General features: G+C 47.9%; 1 protein-coding gene across 3 annotated transcripts in view; it reads left to right on the forward strand.

Moving 5' to 3' along the window:
- AP3D1 (adaptor related protein complex 3 subunit delta 1) overlaps window positions 1-14,154 on the forward strand; it is a 47,748-nt gene that overhangs the window by 21,427 nt on the left and 12,167 nt on the right. For all 3 annotated transcript variants that reach the window (XM_081846040.1, XM_081846039.1, XM_081846041.1), the window contains exons 9-21: window positions 1,866-1,915; window positions 2,023-2,072; window positions 2,230-2,278; window positions 3,019-3,164; window positions 4,596-4,744; window positions 5,676-5,906; window positions 6,409-6,640; window positions 7,882-8,027; window positions 9,020-9,161; window positions 9,699-9,770; window positions 9,950-10,025; window positions 12,020-12,231; window positions 13,276-13,349. In XM_081846040.1, coding sequence (XP_081702166.1) covers window positions 1,866-1,915; window positions 2,023-2,072; window positions 2,230-2,278; window positions 3,019-3,164; window positions 4,596-4,744; window positions 5,676-5,906; window positions 6,409-6,640; window positions 7,882-8,027; window positions 9,020-9,161; window positions 9,699-9,770; window positions 9,950-10,025; window positions 12,020-12,231; window positions 13,276-13,349 — 1,629 coding nt within the window. The remainder of the gene's footprint in view (window positions 1-1,865; window positions 1,916-2,022; window positions 2,073-2,229; window positions 2,279-3,018; window positions 3,165-4,595; window positions 4,745-5,675; window positions 5,907-6,408; window positions 6,641-7,881; window positions 8,028-9,019; window positions 9,162-9,698; window positions 9,771-9,949; window positions 10,026-12,019; window positions 12,232-13,275; window positions 13,350-14,154) is intronic.

The raw sequence follows: 14,154 nt of genomic DNA on the forward strand, positions 1-14,154 counted from the left end.
AACCAAAGTGAACTTGCCTCCAGCCAGGGTTTTTGTTCGACCCAGTTGACAAAACACGGGGCATATTGATTTCTAAATCCTGATATTTAAACCTGAACAGGCATGCAGGCTGATTGCTTGTGCGAGTTTGAAAAGTGTTGGTCCCCAAAATGGCAACCGTTTGGCTTCCAATAATATAGATCTGCAAAGATCTGCGCTGTCTGGTGACTTGTTAGTGGGGCAGATTCAAGGGGACACATAAAACCCACCCACAACTCGGGGCTACTTCACTAGAAGGATTGGCCTTGCCCCCATCGTGTTCCCACTGCTTTGGTCTGCAGAACTGACTCTTTTTTCCAGGGCAGCACCATGCTTGTTCCATGTTCCAATCTTTTAGCAAGACAGCATCTGTTCTCTGCCTTCATTCTATGATGCTTAAAAGTGTTTCATCCTGACATGTAGTCGTTACACATTTTGGCTGTTTACATTCTTCCTTTGTATTTTGCTAGTTTTATCATGTCTGTGGATTTTATAGCTAGTCTTTAAGTGGCATACCATATTTTTCCATCTATAAGATGCCCCCATGTATAAGACGCCCCCTAATTTTTGACATTTTAAAGGGGGAAAACCCTAGTCTTATACACGGGAAAAATACGGTACGTGTTTTGCTAAATAATGAACCTGTAATATTGGAAGCTGGGGAATACGGGGTGTTAACAGGAGGGGTTGCACCTCTAGTGTTCCTTCTGGGGTGCTAGGTCCACCTTTGGTCCCCACCCTGTACTCTGCTCTCACCCGTGGCTCCTGGAAGCTGTCAAAAATGCAACAGCGGGTGCAATCCCGGAAATGGCTTTGACTGGCCGGTTGAACCAGGCGAGGGGAGCCGATGGGTTTCAAACCCTCAGTGAGTTAGGAACTTCCCCTCCATGTGAAGATAGGCTCCAGTGAAGGGAGCGGACGAGACCAAGGGCAGGTCCAACGGTCAAGATGTCAGTTTTCACAAAGTGGCTCACAGTAAACAACAATAACTGGCTCAGGACCGCAATACTGTACATTGAGTACTGCCTCTCCCTATATAAAACAACCCATTCATGAGAACGGGGCCTTCTCTGAGTGGCTCCCTGTTTGTGGAACGCTCTCCCCAGGGAGGTTCGCTTGGTCCCTTCATTATACACCTTTAGGCGCCAGGCAAAAACGCTCCTCTTCTCCCAGGCCTTGGGCTGATTAATATTCTACAGCCTTTTAAATGTGTTTGTGAGAAGGGGGAGGGCATTACTGTTTTGTTGTTTTGTTTTACTTATTTTCATGTTTTTATCCTGTATTTTTATTCTGTGACCTGCCCTGAGATCTTACGATGAAGGGCGGTATACCAATCAGATAAATAATAGAACAACACAAATGCAACATAAACCGTTGGAATACTTAACAAATCATCAGCAAAACAGTCACTATTAACAAAAGAACTTTTTAAAAGAGCTAAACAGCAGCCACAACAAAAAAGTCGTAATATATGATTCGCAAAGCACTGCAGCACTCATAATCCGCAAAACAATGCTAACAGCATTAGCAAACCAGCAGCCGAAATCACACTAAGCCCTGCTGAATTTGTGCACCCCATGACTTGCGACCTTCCACTTAGTTCATCACATGCACTTAATGCTCGTGGCAGCAACTCCTATCTGAAGGCTGCTAGGACTGGAGTGTGGGTGGAAAAAGCCATTGCCTTGATGGTCCTAAAGTCTCGCGCTGCTTCCAAACACAGAGGTAAAACCTGGTCAGCCGGCTAGTGGACACCCATAGCCTTTCTCCTCCATGAATGTGCAGTGTTGCAGTACTTTCCGGCGAGCTTTCCGCAGTGCAATAACTCTCTCTTTCCCCCCTCTCAGCACTTCCGCCATGTCGCTGCTTTACGAATGTGTGAACACAGTGATTGCAGGTAAGGGAAGACATTGCCAAGCACACCATTATTGTTTACCCCTCCTGACTTGCGTGTTTTGCACCGTACCAATTTAAACTCCCTTTTCTCCGCCCTCCTTCCTCCAGTGTTGATCTCTCTCTCCTCGGGGATGCCCAACCACAGTGCCAGCATCCAGGTACAGTCCCCTCTTGGTCTGCCAGCTCTCGCGGCAGCGGCAGCTGAAATTTTGCTGGAGCGCAAAGGGCTTTCGCTGATTGCAGAGGGAGGTGGAAGGTGTCATCCTCTCCGCCTCTTGCAAAAAACAAACAAACCTGTGCGTCATTTCTTTACAGCTCTGCGTTCAGAAGCTGAGGATACTGATAGAAGATTCGGACCAGAACTGTAAGTCTCGGGCCTGGGGGGGGGGTTGGGGGGAGGTCCTTGGCACCAAGGGCAAGGGAGGGGGCACCCTTAAAATCCTGCTAAATACTAATATGAGTGAGCAGTTGCATTGGCTTAGTCATTTTATGATTATGATTGATTGGTTGAATTTATACACCACCCTATACCCAGAGGTCTCAGGGCAGCTCACAAAATAAAATCAAAATATGAAACCACAAAATACATAATCAAAATAAAAACAACAATCCAATAACACCCCCCCCAAAAAACCCCCCACATTTAAAAAGGGCATAGGATATCAATCAAATCAACCAAAGGCCTGGTTAAAGGGAATGTTTTTGCCTGGCGCCTAAAGGTATATAATGAAGGCACCAGGCGAACATCCCTGGGGAGAGTAGGTGGGGAGCCACTGCAGAGAAGGCCCCGTTCTCGTGTTGCCTGCCTCTGGACCTCTCAAGGAGGGGGCACACGAAGGAGGGCCTCAGAAGATGATCTCAGGGTCCGGGTAGGTTCATAAAGAAAGAGGCAGTCCTTGAGGTATTGCAGTCCTGAGCCGTTTAAGGCTTTATAGGTCATTCTCGGATTAGAGCTGTTGAAATCCACTGGGCTTTCCCAACTTGAGTCCGTTGATTTCGCGGAATCTACTCTTGAGTGCAGCTCAGCTTCCCGGGCCTCCACCGCTGCCCCTGGAAATCTTATTTGGCCTTTGTGTGTGTTTGTGTCTCCTCCTCTCCACGTAGTGAAATATCTGGGGCTGCTGGCGATGTCCAAGATCCTGAAGACCCACCCCAAATCGGTCCAGTCCCACAAGGATCTCATCCTGCAGTGCTTGGATGATAAAGACGAGTCCATCCGCCTCCGGGCCTTGGATCTTCTCTACGGGATGGTACGCTCACCTGCCACCACAACATCACGGAAAAGAGGTCTTTTAGAAGTATAGAGAGCACACCTGAAAACCCTTAGGAGCAATGCAGCAATAGCAACATCCTTGGAGGCAAGAGGGAGATCAAGCTGGGGGCGGTCCATGGCTCATTGGTGCCTGCTTTGCATGCAGAAGGTCCTGGCTCAATTTCTGACCCCTCCTAGGTAGGACTGGGCAAGAGCCCCTTCTGGAACCCCAGAGTGCTGCTGCCAGTCAGTGTCAACCGTACTGAGTTAGATGGGGCCAACAGTCTTGACACTCAGCATAGGGCAGCTTCCTGCATTCCTAAAGCAAACCATGCTTCGTGGGGCGACAGATGTTGCATCCAGAACACTCTCAAAAGCAATAGAAGGCATTCATACAGTCGTAGAGTTGGAAGGGACCTGCAGCTTCATCCAGCCCAGCCCCCTGCAGTACAGGAATCAGGGCTCAAGAACCCCTGGCAGGTGGCCACCCAGCCTCTGCTTAAGGGGTGATATGATAGCCATGTTCAAATATATAAAAGGATGTCACATAGAGGAGGGAGAAAGGTTGTTTTCTGCTGCTCCAGAGAAGCGGACACTGAGCAATGGTTCTAAACTACAAGAAAGAAGATTCCACCTAAACATTAGGAAGAACTTCCTGACAGTAAGAGCTGTTTGACAGTGGAATTTGCTGCCAAGGAGTGTGGTGGAGTCTCCTTCTTGGGAGGTCTTTAAGCAGAGGCTTGACAACCATATGTCAGGAGTACTCTGATGGCGTTTCCTGCTTGGCAGGGGGTTGGACTCGATGGCCCTTGTGGTCTCTTCCAACTCTATTATTCTGTGATTCTATGATTCTATGAAAAGCCTCCAAGGAAGGAGAGTCCACCACCTTTTTACTGTTGAACTTCTGAATGTTTCATTGGGTTCTCCTTTCTTGCCATCTGAATCCATTGTCTGGGGTCCTCCCCAGCAGAGCAGCAGAAGACAATCTGGCTCCACCTTCCATTGAGATATTTGAAGGTGGCCATCTTCCCACCTCTCAGTTCTCCTCTTCTTTAGCCAAAACATCCCCAACTCCTTCAGTTGCTCCTCAAAAGGCTTGGTTTCCAGGCCCTTCATCATCTTGGTTGCCAGTGATGTGCAGATTAGGGGGACTAGGCTGTGTTCCCAGTGAATTGTTCATGTATGAAAGCCCTGGATGCTTCTGCCCGACTTAGGGAGGCACGATGGCCATGCATGTCAGCATGTTGGGACGTCACAACCCGATGTTCACACCCACACCCAAATCGCCCTTTCAAGCTGGCATCATTGTTCCCTGACAAAAAACTTCACTCCACTGTTGGTCACCCTCCTCTTAACACGCTCCAGCTTGTCAATATCCCCTTTAATGACTTGCCCCTTCCTCCCCACCAATCGGCCTCTATAACTTCAGGTGTCCAAGAAGAACTTGATGGAGATTGTGAAGAAGCTGATGATCCACGTGGACAAAGCGGAAGGGACAACCTACAGGGATGAGCTGCTGACCAAAATCATTGACATATGTAGCCAGTCCAATTACCAATACATCACCAATTTTGAATGGTCAGTATTTCTGTTTACCTACAGGGCTTCACACATTGCATCTAATACGTGGTCCTCTATTTCATATATTACCATTTTCTTCTCGTTGCTCAAGTTTCAAATCCTGCCGGCGATTTGATTATGATATTCTTCCATAAATTGTCCATCGTATTGACCTCTTATTTTCACTGTTAGTTTTGCCAGTTCCGCATAGTCCGTTAATTTTAAGAGCCGTTCTTCTTTCTCTGGACTTTTCTTTCCAGTTCTGCTTGTACAGTGGTACCTCGGGTTAAGAACTTAGATCGTTCTGGAGGTCGGTTCTTAACCTGGAACTGTTCTTAACCTGAAGCACCACTTTAGCTAATGGGGCCTACTACCGCTGCTCCGCCGGAGCACGATTTCTGTTCTCAACCTGAAGCAAAGTTCTTAACCTGAAGCACTATTTCTGGGTTAGCGGAGTCTGTAACCTGAAGCATATGTAACCTGAGGTACCACTGTATAAGGTTCTGTCTGCTGTTTCTTGCATGCATAAATAAGTTAATCATCTTCTTTGTGGCCTTTGACCCAATTATCCATAGGAGAAAAGCATCAGGTTGGGGGGGGGATAACCAGTTTAAATATCTTTTTCATTTCATTTCGTTTTTATTACTTTGTTTTTTAAGGAAAAAGCCATAGCTCAGTGGTAGAGCAATCCACCTTGCGTTCAGCAGGTCTCAGGTCCCGTCCCCAGCAACTCCCGTTAGGTCTGAACTAGAAACCCTGGAGAGCCACTTTCAATCACTGTAGACCAGGGCTTCCCAAAGTTGGTTCTCCAGCTGTTTTTGGACTACAACTCCCATCATCCCTAGCCAAAGAACCAAGTTTGGGAAACCCTGCCGAAGACAGTCCTGAGCTTGAGGGACCCAATAGTCTGACTCGGTCTAAGGCCCCTTCCTGTGTTCTCGTGATCCAGGTACATCAGCATCCTGGTGGAGCTGACCCGTCTGGAGGGGACCCGCCACGGCCACCTCATTGCTTCCCAGATGCTTGACGTGGCCATTCGCGTCAAGGCCATCCGCAAGTTCGCCGTCTCCCAGATGGCCATGCTGTTGGACAACGCCCACCTCCTGGCCAGCAACACCCAGCGCAACGGGATCTGCGAGGTCTTGTACGCCGCGGCCTGGATCTGCGGGGAGTTCTCTGAGTAAGTTCCCAGCTGCACGGTGGCATCTGTCACGCAGGAGCTCCCAAGCTGTAGCCTGCAGACAACCAGTGGGCCTGCAAGATGGGAGTCAAGAGAGTGACAGGTTCCCCAGCCCTTCTCTAAGAAGCAGTGTCTGCTATGGGATGCTTGAGATGGAGGAGTGCCTCTATTGAGAAGAGGCATTCCCTCCTCACTGGGGAATTCCTCCTCTTAGACCAGGGATGGGGAACATCTGGCAGGGCCCTCCCAGATGTTGCTAGTCTCCAACAACCAACATGACCCGTTGCCAACATCTGTAAAGACATGATGCTGGTATCACCTGTGTGGGGAGGTAGTTCCTTGCCCTTGGGGCCACCACCACAAAGGCTGTCTCACGAACCACTCGCAACTGGGAGAGGGCCGAGTTCTCCCCTTGCTGCCTCTTGTGGTTTCCTCGCTTTCCCTCCTGGAAGGAGGATTTGGGACACCCCGCCTCTGAGCACCTTCTCCCCCTCCTCCTCAGGCACCTCGAGGAGCCTCATCAGACTCTCGAAGCCATGCTGCGGCCCAAGGTCACCACGCTGCCCGGCCACATCCAGGCTGTGTACGTCCAAAACATGGTGAAATTGTACGCCGCAATCCTTCAGCAGAAGGAGCAGGCCGACGAGAAGGAGGTGGCACAGGAGGCGACTCAAATGATGATTGAGCGGCTGCCGCAGTTCGTGCAGAGTGCGGACCTCGAGGTCCAGGAAAGGGTAAGCAAAAATCCTCCCAAGATCCCTTCTCTTTTTTCTTTTTTGCACATTATCACTTTCTATTAAATTTCTAAAATTTCACAATTAGACTTCAGATTGAATAATTGGATCGATTCATAAATTGGCTTCCTATTCCCAGCTTCACAGTGCTTCTGTTCAAACCTTTTTCTTTTATGCTCAAATTAAAGTTTTCACAATAAAATAAGGTTATATCTAGAACAAATGAAGTCAGAAATATCGAAAAGGAAAGAGAAAATGCAGCCCTTTTCATACCCTTTTCTACTGTAATATATCAAACTCTCATCTATTGCAGAATCCCACTAATACAGTTACTGTATAGTTTTTCTGCTGCTGCGGTCCTATCTGGAATTCTGCCCGCAATTTCATTTGACTATAATACTTTTTCAAATAGTGCAAGAAAGGCCTCCATTCTTCTGTAAAAGGCTCATCTTAATATTGCTATCGGCTTTGCCATTTCTGCATAGCTTATTAATTTTAAAAACAACTCTTCCTTCAATGGAACCCTTTCTTCTATTCATTTCTATGCAAATAATATTCTAGATGTTGTTGTCACATACGTAAATAGTTTGGTCATCTTCAAAATGTCTGTCCCTATTATGCCTATAAGAAAAGCTTCTGATCTTTTGGGAATAATCTATTTAAATATCATCTTCATTTCACTGTATATCATTTCCCAATAGCCTTTTACTTTTTCGCATGTCCACCACATATGAAAGAATGACCCTTCTGTCTACTTACCGTTCCCAGCACTTATCTGGCACATTTTTATACATTTTGGCTCATTTATTTGACATGAGGTACCACCTGTGCAACATTTTAACCCTCTGGCTAAAATCAGTGTTTCCCAAACTTGGGTCTCCAGCTGTTTTCAGACTACAATTCCCACCATTCCCACAAGTTGATAATTTGTTTGGAAAAAAATTTTAACGATGTAAATGGGAGCGGGAGACGTGAGGGAGTCCAAAGAAGTGATGAAATTGTTGTGATAGAAGTAAGATCGTTTATTATTTGTGCATTTATATTTAAAAACTTTAATAAATATTTATAAATAAAAAAAAAATACAATTCCCACCATTCCCGACCACTGGTCTTGCTAGCTAGGAATGATGGGAGTTGTAGTCCAAAAACAGTCAGAGACCCAAGTCTGGGAAACACTGGGCTAAATCAACAAGAGTCTCTTTTTCTCTCTTAACTTTTATAAAATTCTTTCCTCTCGTCAGGCCTCTTGCATCCTCCAGCTCATGAAATACATCCACAAGCTTCAGAGCAAAGAGGTCCCCGTAGCCGAGGAAGTGATCGCTTTGTTCGCTGGGGAGCTCAACCCTGTCGCCCCCAAAGCCCAGAAGAAAGTGCCCATTCCAGAAGGGTAAGATTCTCTCCGCCCGAGTGACGGCATTGGATCTCAGGGTTCTGGGCCTGCAGCCTCACCTGCCTCCCAGCCAGTCTGAGAGGAGTGAAATTGGGGGAAGGCAGAGCAAGGGGTCTTAGAAAGGGCAAGGAGGGACCGTGCGATTTCTGTGTTTGCAGCAGCGTCAGAACTGCCGCAGTGCACTGTGCATGGGGCTGCCTTTTAATAAGGTGGTCCAGAAACCTTGTTTGGTTCCAAGCGGGTGGGGGGGAGTCTTTTGAACCTGGGTGCTGCATATAAACACCTCTCTGTTCCCCATCCAGCTGAGCAAAGAGGCACATTAACGGCTCAAGGAAACATCCCAGCTATGCAAAAGCGCTTCAGGAGGGTGCAGAGTAGCCCTGTGGGAGGGTCCTGAGTAGGGCTGGACAATATATCGTCCCAAACCGTTTTGAAAATTTTGACCCGGCAATATACTGCAAATCATGGGGTGGGTGGGTGGGTGGGTGTGTAGCCTGCCAAGCCCTCTACATATTTCAGACATCGTGATATATTGGTATATCACAGTGTTTAGCTGGTGATATATTGTGACGTTGCAAACCAGATATCGCCCCGCCTTGAGTTTCCGCAGCCCTGAATTGGAGAAATGATAACTCAAGACTGGGTGTTGTGGTGATGGTGATGATGACAATGATTTGCCCACCCTTCACTCTAAGAACCTAAAGCAGGTTGCAACAATTAAGAAAATTGCTCAGAACAACCTAAAATCACAGAAATAAGATGGAATTATAGAATCGCAGACTTGAAAAAGACTACAGGTGTCATTTAGTCCAACCCCTCTGCAATGCAAGAATCTTTGCCCAACATGGGGCTTGAACCCGTGGCCCTGAGATTTAAGAGTCTATTCTGTTGACAAGAGGCTATATTAATCTAACTAGAATTAGTAACTTTTTGAGTAATCAATAGCAAGGGCAGCTTGGTAGTGATGTGGAGGCTCTCTCCTTTCCCAGCTTGGACCTTGACGCTTGGATCAACGAGCCTCCCTCGGACAGCGAGTCTGAAGACGAGAAGCCCCGGACCATGTTCCACGAGGAGGAACAGAGGCACACAAGGCACCGGCAGCCTGAAATGGACGAGGAGGAACTGAAGAGGGTAGGCTGGCTGCAGAACAGGGGTGTTGGAGCACATCATAGAATGAAAGAACTGTAGAGTTGGAAGAGACCATGAGGGCCGTCAGGGCCAACCCCCTGCAATGCAGGAATTTATTATGCCCATCATGTAGGCATCATGCCCCTCTGGTTCACGTGAGAAGCCAGCACTTTTAAGTGGGCCCGGAAACTGATTGGCAGTCAGGCCAGGAGCAATGCAATATGCTCAAACTGTTTTGTCCCAGCGAGCAACCTAGCCACTGAATCCTGCACCAGCTGGCGTTTCCAAACGCTTCAGAGGCAGCCCCACATATAACATGCTGCAGTAATCTAACCTGGAAGTTCCCAGAGCCTAGACAAGTTAGGCTGGTCCTCTCTGGATAGAGACTCAGCTTGGCCCCCAGCCAAAGCTGATGTGGAGCTGGGTGGGGGCATTTGCACTCTCCTTTTTTAAATAAATGAAGCCAAGAAAAATGTTACAATAATCCTTAATATATTAGATTTTTAAACCCACCGCTGTGCCCCTTGTCTCTCCCTAAAGCGCCGAGAAGTCCGGAAGCAAGAACAAGCGAACAACCCGTTCTACATCAAAAGTTCTCCTTCCCCACAGAAGGTAAGCCCAGATCCTTGTCTGGTAGTCGCAAGGGACCCACTCTAGGGTGGTGGGGGCTCCCTCTCCTAATGGCAGGGATCCTGCTGTTGCTTTTGATAAGCCACACAGGGCCAATGTTGGCACATGACATCTCTTGTTTCCCCACCTGATCCTCTTCCCTCCACCCCCACCTTGTCCAGAGGTACCAAGATAGCCCCGGCGTCGAGCACATACCTGTGGTGCAAATTGACCTCTCCGTTCCTCTGAAAGTTCCTGGTAAGAGTTCTGCCAGTTTCCCAGCATTCCACACCAATGAACGGGGCCCGGTGGGCGGAGCTATGCAGATAGAATCATAGAATCATAGAGTTGGAAGAGACCACAAGGGCCATCGAGTCCAACCCGCTGCCAAGCAGGAAACACCATCAGAGCACTCCTGACATATGGTTGTCAAGCCTCTGCTTAAAGACCTCCAAAGAAGGAGACTCCACCACACTCCTTGGCAGCAAATTCCACTGTCAAACAGCTCTTACTGTCAGGAAGTTCTTCCTAATGTTTAGGTGGAATCTTCTTTCTTGTAGTTTGGATCCATTGCTCCGTGTCCACTTCTCTGGAGCAGCAGAAAACAACCTTTCTCCCTCCTCTATGTGACATCCTTTTATATATTTGAACATGGCTATCATATCACCCCTTAACCTCCTCTTCTCCAGGCTAAACATGCCCAGCTCCCTTAGCCGTTCCTCATAAGGCATCATTTCCAGGCCTTTGACCATTTTGGTTGCCCTCCTCTGGACACGTTCCAGTTTGTCAGTGTCCTTCTTGAACTGTGGTGCCCAGAACTGGACACAGTACTCCAGGTGAGGTCTGACCAGAGCAGAATACAGAATTGCATTGGCTTTTTTAGCTGCCGCCTCACACTGTTGGCTCATGTCAAGTTTGTGGTCAACCAAGACTCCTAGATCCTTTTCACATGTACTGCTCTCAAGCCAGGTGTCACCCATCTTGTATTTGTGCCTCTCATTTTTTTTTGCCCAAGTGCAATACTTTACATTTCTCCCTGTTAAAACTCCCTGTTTGTTTTGGCCCAGTTCTCTAATCCGTCAAGGTCGTTTTGAAGTGTGATCCTGTCCTCTGGGGTGTTAGCCACCCCTCCCAGTTTGGTGTCATCTGCAAATTTGATCAGGATGCCCTTGAGTCCATCATCCAAGTCTTTGATAAAGATGTTGAATAAGACCGGGCCCAAGACAGAACCCTGTGGCACCCCACTAGTCACTCTTCTCCAGGATGAAGAGGAACCATTGATGAGCACCCTTTGGGTTCGGTCAGTCAGCCAGTTACAAATCCACTGAGTGGTAGCATAGTCAAGACCGCATTTTACCAGCTTCTTTACAAGAATATCATGAGCAGCCTTGATTCTCAGTGCTTCCAAATCAAGTTTTCTGTGCCCTGGTCTGTGCTTCCCACTTCAGATGCTGGGATCCTGAAAGGGCGAGTACGCCTGGCTTCCATTTCTCCGGCTGCTGAAGTTGGAATAGCCACACAAAGAGGGCATGGCTGCCTTTTAAAGTCCATTAGTTTCAATGGGTCTGCTCTGAGTAAAAACATTAAGCATTGAAAGCTTCCCAATAGGGGGCTGCCTTCAGGTGTCTTCTGAAAGTTGTGTAGTTCTTAATCTCCTTGACATATGAGAGGAGGGTGTTCCACAGGGAGGGCACCACCACCAAGAAGGCCCTCTGCCTGGTTCCCTGTAACCTCACAATGAAGGAACCACCAGAAGGCCCTCAGAGCTTGGACCACAGTGTCTGGACTGGACGTTGAGGGTGGAGACGCTCCTTCAGGTATACTGGGTCAAGGCCATTTAGGGGTTTAAATGTCAGCACCAACACTTTGAATTGTACTTGGAAACACACTGGGAGCCAATGTAGGTCTTACAGGACTGGTGTTATATGGTCCCAGTCACCAGTCTAGCTGCTGCATTCTGGATTAGTTGTCGTTTCCAAGTCACCTTCAAAGGTAGCTCCATGGAGAGTGCATTGCAGTAGTCCAAGTGGGACCAGAGCGTGCACCACTCTGGCGAGACAGGGAGCAGGCAGGGAGGGTCTCAGATGGAGCTGGTAGACAGCCACCCTGGGCGCAGAGTTGACCATGGACAGCGGTGAGTCCAAAATGACTCCCAGGCTGTGTACCTTGGCCAGCGTTTCCTTTCAAGGCTGGTGCTCAGCCCACTGCCCCTCTTGAGAACTCGCTCTGTCCCTCCCCGCCCATCAACACAGGCTTGCCGGTTTCTGACCAGTATGTGAAGCTGGAAGAGGAGCGTCGGCACCAGCAGAAGCTGGAGAAGGACAAGAAGAAGAAGAAGCAGAAGAAGCAGGAGAAGGAGAAGCGGGGAAAGCACCACCGGCGCCACAACTCGCTGCACACCGAGAGCGACGAGGACATTGCGCCCGCACAACATGTGGACATCATCACAGAGGAGATGCCAGAAGTAAGCCCTGGCGGGAGCGTATAACTAATGCACGAATCAAGGCACCCACCCTGTTCTTCCTGGTGTTCTCTGGCTGTGGGTGGATTGGGAACCAACCTGGTTACAAATCCTGATGGGTGGTGGTAGTAGTAGTAGTGGTAATAATAATAATAATAATAATAATAATAATAATAATAATAATAATAATAATAATAATGTTATCATTTGTACCCCACCCATCAGTCTGGGTTTCTCCAGCCACTCAGGGTGGCTTACAGCACATTAAAAATTTGCAAAACATTAAAAATTGCCCCCAAAACTAGTTATGGGTATGGACCTGCTGTCTGTCAAACAGCTCTTACTGTCATGAAGTTCTTCTCAAGGTTTATTCCGAATCTTTCTTGTCACTTGAAGTCCCGCCCTCTGGAGCAGGAACAAACAAACTTGATAACCTCCTCTCTCCGTTAAATGGTCACTGCGTAGATTTTAAAAGGGGGGGGGGAGGGAGCAGGCCAGGTAACAGCAGATAAAATTCATTCTGATGGTGTTGTTTCAGGCTTGAGGTTGATAGCTAGCTGGTCATAACTTTTTAGCAGGTGAGGGTGCCTGGGGTGCTCACGCTGTGCTAAATGCAGGTGAATCTGGGGGTGGGAGGGAGTGCAGAAATAGAGGGGCTGTGTTCTCCCCCCACAGTTGGAGGCAGCCGTGCTTCTGCACCCCGGTTGCTGGGAATCACAGGGAGAGTTCCTGTTTTGCTCAGGTCCTGCTTGAGAGCTTCCCGTTGATGCTTCTGGTTGGCCGCTATGAGAGCAGGTGGCTGGACTGTAGAACGGCCCCCTTTGGCCAGCTGCATCAGGCAAATTCTTACATTCTTAATCTGGCAAATGAAATCCTGCTGCAGCAGTATGGTGGCACAGTCATTATCTCTTGGTTCAGGGTGGTGGGAACATATTTCTGACTTCAAAAAAATTCTGTCGCTGTGGCAATGGAGGGTAGGTTCCCCCGCCCCTTGGAGACCAGCACCTCTTTGACCCACTCCCTCTTCTCTTGTGGCTTTCCCCCCAGAATGCTCTGCCCAGCGACGAGGATGACAAGGACCCCAACGACCCCTACAAGGCCCTGGACATCGACCTCGACAAGTAAGGAAAAAGCTGGGCAGGCGTTCTTCTGCTTTCCTGGCTAGCATTAAACCTTCCTGACGTCAGCTGAGGCCTGTTGCTTTGCCACTCTCTGTGGGATGATGATGATGATAATAATAATAATAATAATAATAATAATAATAATAATAATAATAATAAATAAATTTTTATTTATACCCCACCCTTCCCAGTTCAGAAAACCGGGCTCAGGGCTGCTAACAACACATTTAAAACACTTAATTGATGCAACAAAAAACAGCATCGGAGTGCAAGGAGCCTTTGGCTAGCCGGGCATTTTGCTGAACTACAACTGCCATCACCCCCAGCCATCGGCCATGCTGGTGGGAGTTGTATTTCAGCAATGCCTGGAGGGCCAAAGTTTCTCTACTCTTGGTTGTAGTTCAGCAATATTTCATTCATTTGTTTCAGGTATTTAGGTGGAGAGATGGAGATGGCTTAATATTCAGATTTCTAAGCCATGCGCATGAATTGTGGGTGTTTGTTTTTTTAAAAAGAAAACCAGTACTTGAGAATGAGAACGATTCAAATATAGACCACTTGCTAGTATGGCAAGCCCTCCTTTATGTCACATGCGACCTCTGGGGTGAGCTTGGTTTGGGGCAGACACTGACCTTGTGGGCCAGATTAGACCTAGGGGTCACAGGTACCCCCCCCCCCAGTATTCACCTTGTGGGCTTAGCTTTGTTTAGGAGGTGAAGCCATTGATTTGAACACTTCCATTGCGTCTTTTAAAAGGCTAGGTTTGCTCCTCAGGTTCTTCCAGCTCTTCTGTTTGTATGTTCTG

The sequence above is a fragment of the Podarcis erhardii genome (genome assembly GCF_964252035.2).
Source record: "Podarcis erhardii genome assembly, chromosome: 18".
In the NCBI taxonomy this organism is placed as follows: Eukaryota; Metazoa; Chordata; class Lepidosauria; order Squamata; family Lacertidae; genus Podarcis; species Podarcis erhardii.